Source organism: Calonectris borealis, chromosome 1 (assembly GCF_964195595.1).
Source record: "Calonectris borealis chromosome 1, bCalBor7.hap1.2, whole genome shotgun sequence".
In the NCBI taxonomy this organism is placed as follows: domain Eukaryota; kingdom Metazoa; phylum Chordata; class Aves; order Procellariiformes; family Procellariidae; genus Calonectris; species Calonectris borealis.
The window spans coordinates 1,526,616-1,531,301 of record NC_134312.1 but is presented as its reverse complement, the minus strand read 5'-3'; the positions used below and the strand labels follow the sequence as shown (position 1 = coordinate 1,531,301).

The window sequence follows — 4,686 nt, the reverse complement described above, 5'->3', positions numbered from 1 at the left end:
GCGCTGCGCCCCCTCTGCAGCGCCGCCGAGCACGTGGGGGCCGGGCCCCGCGCCCCGCCCCGGCCCCGCCCCCGCCGCCTCCATTGGTCCGCCGCTCCTCGGGGCGGGGATAGAGGACACGCCCCCCGCCCTGCCGCTGGGCAGGGGGCGGGGCCAGAAGGGCCTTGGGGGTCCCCGGGGGCTGGGGGGGTCCCCGGGGGTGATGGGGCGCAGGACCCCTGGGGGGGGTGGGGGAACCCAGGGGTGCCGGGGAGGTGCAGGGCCGTGGGGTACCCTCGGGAAGGTGGGTGCTGGGAACGGGGGTGCCGGGGGGGACAGGGGGTGTACCTGGAGGTGACAGGTTTTGGGGGGGCATGGGGTGCTCCAGGAGTGATGAGGTGTCCCTGGGGGTGCTGGAGGGGTTCTGGGGTGTCCCTGGGGGTGCTGGCAACAGGGGTGTCCCTGGGGGTGCTGGGGGGTCTGGGGTGTCCCTGGGGGTGCTGGCAACAGGGGTGTCCCTGGGGTGCTGGGGAGGGGGGCTTATGGGGTGTCCCTAGGGCTGCTGGTAACAGGGGTGTCCCTGGGGGTGCTGGGGGGGGGTTATGGGGTGTCCTTGGGGGTGCTGAGGGGAGGTTATGGGGTGTCCCTAGGGGTGAAGGGCTGGGGGAGCGGGGTTGCTGGCAGCAGTAGGAGGTGTCCTTGGGGCTAATGGGGGTGCAGGGGGGTGGCCGTGGGGGGTAATGGGGTGCTGGGTCCTGCTGGCACCTGGGGGGTGCAGCTGTCCCACTGCAGGCGGGGGCCAAGGGTCCCCACCCCCGAGGCAGCCCCCCAGCATCACCCGCTGAGTCGGGTTGTCCAAACCCCCGTTACCCCAATTTTGGTTAAAAGCAGCTCCTGAGGGCCTGGAAACAAGGGATGGGAGAGATGAGGACTGCCCCTCCCCGCTGCTCTCCTCCCTCCCTCTCCACCCAGTATGGGGGGGACGGTTGCTTTTGGGGGTGACCACGCAGGCGCCCGGCCGTGGAGGTGCTGGACACCCCGTCTTGGTGCCGCTCGTGTCCCGCATCCTTCCCCAGCCGCTGGAAAAACAAAGTCTTTAGGTTGGCATTTCCCTCTGCCACCCCAGCAGCGTTCCCCGTTCTGCAGCAGGGAGGTGACAGATCGGGAGCAGAAGAGATAACGGGATTTTTCCGGCACCGCTTGGCCCGCTTTCCCTAAGGACAAGAGCCAAAACAGCCGCCCGGAGCCCAAACAGCCCCGGCTGCCCCAAGGACGCGCGGCCGCCGGAGCAGCATTCCCAGCCGGGTTTTATACGGGAGCGGTGCGAGCTCGGGGCTACGGCACGGCACCGGGTTTGGGGACAACATCCCCATCCCCACCCCGGGCATCCCCGTCCCTCACCCCCTCCTCGTACCCCCCCAGCCCAAAAAATTCCCCATCTGCTCCTGCCAGACCCGAAAGACGCTCCGGAGAAGCTGAGTTTTCCAATGTTTTATTTGTGTTTTGAGATTACAGAGTCTTTATTGCTGATCTAATACAATCACTCAGACATTAATATTTAAAACATCCTTTTGAAAAGGTTACGTTTGCGAAGTTTTCGTTTCCTCACTGCAGGCTGATGACATGTTTTGTCTTATTATTTCTAAAGTTCAGAACAGAATTAATTTTCCTTATACAATTTTGCTGGTGTTACCTAAATCTCCTTTTTCCTAATTCTTTAAAAATGTGTTACGTTAAAAAAAAAGAAAACCAACCCATTACACGTTTAATTTAGAGATGATCACAGAATATGATTCCAGATTGATTAGGAAAAAGCCAAGCAAGCAAAAAAGCTTACAGAAGAAGCAGAACGACATGGAGAAGAGCTTTAAAAATCGAGGTGGGAAAAGCCAGTTGGGATTTTATTATTAATTTTTTCTTTTTCTCCTATCTATCTGGAAGATAAAACGGGCTTAAAAATCGGCACGAAGGGGTTCACGGATGAGGACAGCACCACCGAATGCTGCACAAGCGACGGACGCGGGGGAGGTAAGCGACTGCGTGAGCTGTACCGAAGGGTCGTGCGGATGGAGAGGGATTTTCCCGGGGCAGAAGCGGCTGCGGTTGGGACACCTATTTTCCAAAAGCTGCTTTGCTCAACGTGACCCCGCAACCGCGTTTCACCTCGACCGAGAGCAGGATTTCACGCTGCGCATCTGCAGAGAACAACAGAAACTCTAGGGTTCATTGGCTGATGCAGACCAAGGTAATCCAGCGCGGGGAAAGACCCGAACGTGACGTTTCAAATAGCTCAGGGGACTCTTCCCCAAAATGTCAAGATCTGGATAAAATTCGTGAGTGAGTAGAGATTATTTTGAGTTTGTGGTTAGCGATCAGTCTATGATAAAGTCTTCTCAAAGGCCTAAGGTCTTCTCAGAGTCTTCTCCAAGGCCTAAGGTCTTCTTAAGGTCTTCTCAAAGTCTTCTCAAAGGCCTAAGGTCTCCTCAAAGTCTCCTCAAAGCCCGAAGGTCTCCTCAAAGCCTTCTCAAGGTCTTCTCAAAGCCTTTCTTCCAGGCTTTGAGAAATTTCAAAGAGAAACTTGGAATAAGCAAGCACACGAGAATGTTTGCTCCAAAGATGAGCAGCTTGTGGTCAAGCTGACTTCACACCTCGGCATCAAGAGCCGCGAGAAGTACTTGACCCCCGAGATAGTAATTCCACAGTTTTTCCCTTCTTGTGCGTGAACGAGCTGCCACAAAAGAGTTTTTTCATGATGGCAAAGAAGTCCGCGAGGACAAAACAAGAATCTGTAGCTGATGAGGGACTCAGGTACCAAAGCAGCAACCACAGGATAAAGGCTTTTGAGCTCACGGGGTCGGGCAATTTTATTTTAGTTCTCCATGTGAACCATAAAAGTGACTCCGATGAGGCATGGAGACTTGGAAAGTCACCTTGGTGAGCGTGCCGTGCTGTCCGCAGCGTTCAGGCGGGACATCCTGGGCTAAAACAAGTAACTATGGCAAATTTGTTCTCCGTCGGCTCTGATGCATCAAGATTTGAGGTGATTGAAGGGTTTTAGTGATGCTAAACTCTCCCCTGCGCACAAAATCGGGGTGGGGATTACTCTGGCGTACGTCTCACACACTCAAAGGGGGTTTCCAGATTTCATCATACAAATATTACTAGAAAATAAAACTCCAAAGATTTCCAGCGAGGACTGAAACTCAACTGGAGAAAGACCTTGCGTGGACATGGGTCCTCCCAGCCGGGATGGCCGATGAGCTCCGCTTGTGTTTGGAAGAGCTCCCCGACGTGTGAGCAGCACTTGTTGGCGAGGTTGCGAGGCTCCTCCACCAGCGCGGGCAGGCAAGGCTGCCCCGTAGCCCCACCGGCGACATGACTTTGGTTGAACCGTAGGAGGTTGGCACTCGTAACGTAAGCAGCAGGAAAATACTGCGGAGCTGCGAAGAAGGGAGTGGTGGTGGGTCCTACCCCCACCGCCACCACGTCCGTTAGGCTCTGCCTCCGAGTGGGCACCGCTCTGCCCTCCCGGCTCCTACCGCGCGCTAGGGGCTATCCCTGGCTGACGCTAACGACCGGACCCTTCGTTACAGCTTTCAGCAGTGCTAAGGCGAAGTTCACCGACTCGCTGGCAGAACCGTCCCTCGGGCAGTTCGGCAGAATTACGAGAGGTTTCTCCAGCGATCGCCGGCGAGATTTACCGCTTCGCTGCCAAGGCGGCAGCCGGCTGGTCGGCAGCGCCTGGAGCAAACGAGGTTTTCAGCTGCGTTGACAAATGGCATGAGAAATGCAAAGCCGGCCGCCCTCCGGCCGGCTCTCACGGCTGCCGGGATCCTGCTCCGCTGGAAGAAGCGCTGGGATGCGAAGGAAACCAAAAGCAACATGCGACCTCGAAGTCGGATCCCGCGGCTCCCGTCATGCGCGTCGGATTAACGGTGATAACGGACTATTCCAAGTACATCGCAGTGATTTGATTCCACCAGCTTCTTCCTCGCCTCCCCCATCCTCCCAGCCCCGAAAAAGAACAACCCAAAGAGAAAAATGAAACAAACGGAAAGAAATCCACCGTCGCCCAGTCCCGCGGCAGTACGAACACCAGTGGCAGAGGCCGCATGTACAGTATTCTAATTTAATAAATAAATAACCTAAACACACTGTCTACTATGTGAGCAAGCCCGGCTCTAACTTAGGAAGCTTGCGCTGTTTCATCCTGTACAGTAGTTGAGAAAAGACTTGGGTGCTTGTTCCTCGCGATTCTCCGGGATACAGCGGCAGGAACTTAATATCTGGGGAAAAGAAGAGAAAATGAGGTTTTGGTGAGCCGCTGGGGAAGAGACGCGAAGCTCCCCCAGCGTCAACACGGCGTATTTTGGGAGGGGTAGACACCAAGAAATTATTTAGAAAGGGACTCAGTCCTCTTCTCCTCCCCGACATTGTATTTAGCCGCCTGCCCTCGCTGCTTGAACACTGCCTCTCGCTTCGAGTACAGGGAGGGGAAAATTCAACGGCGCCCGGTAGATTCAGGGACTGAGTCTCACCGGTTTGCGGCGATGTCGGCTCAGAAACCGGGGAGGACGCACTGAAGGTGCAAGAGCAAATGCCTTAAACGCCAAAGCCTGGCTCAAACTGGCTGAATTTATCAGCAAGGCTCCCGTTAGACTGGGAACTAAAAGCAGATAATTCCTATCGCAAACGAAGCTACATGTA

The 4,686-nt window shown here is 55.9% G+C and overlaps 1 protein-coding gene across 3 annotated transcripts in view; it reads right to left on the bottom strand.

Moving 5' to 3' along the window:
* Positions 1–1,455: 1,455 nt before the first annotated feature.
* The window catches only part of AHCYL2 (adenosylhomocysteinase like 2), a 110,719-nt gene continuing 107,488 nt past the window's right edge, over positions 1,456–4,686 (bottom strand). For all 3 annotated transcript variants that reach the window (XM_075141520.1, XM_075141529.1, XM_075141539.1), the window contains one exon: positions 1,456–4,265. In XM_075141520.1, coding sequence (XP_074997621.1) covers positions 4,259–4,265 — 7 coding nt within the window. In that variant the 3' untranslated portion in view covers positions 1,456–4,258. The remainder of the gene's footprint in view (positions 4,266–4,686) is intronic.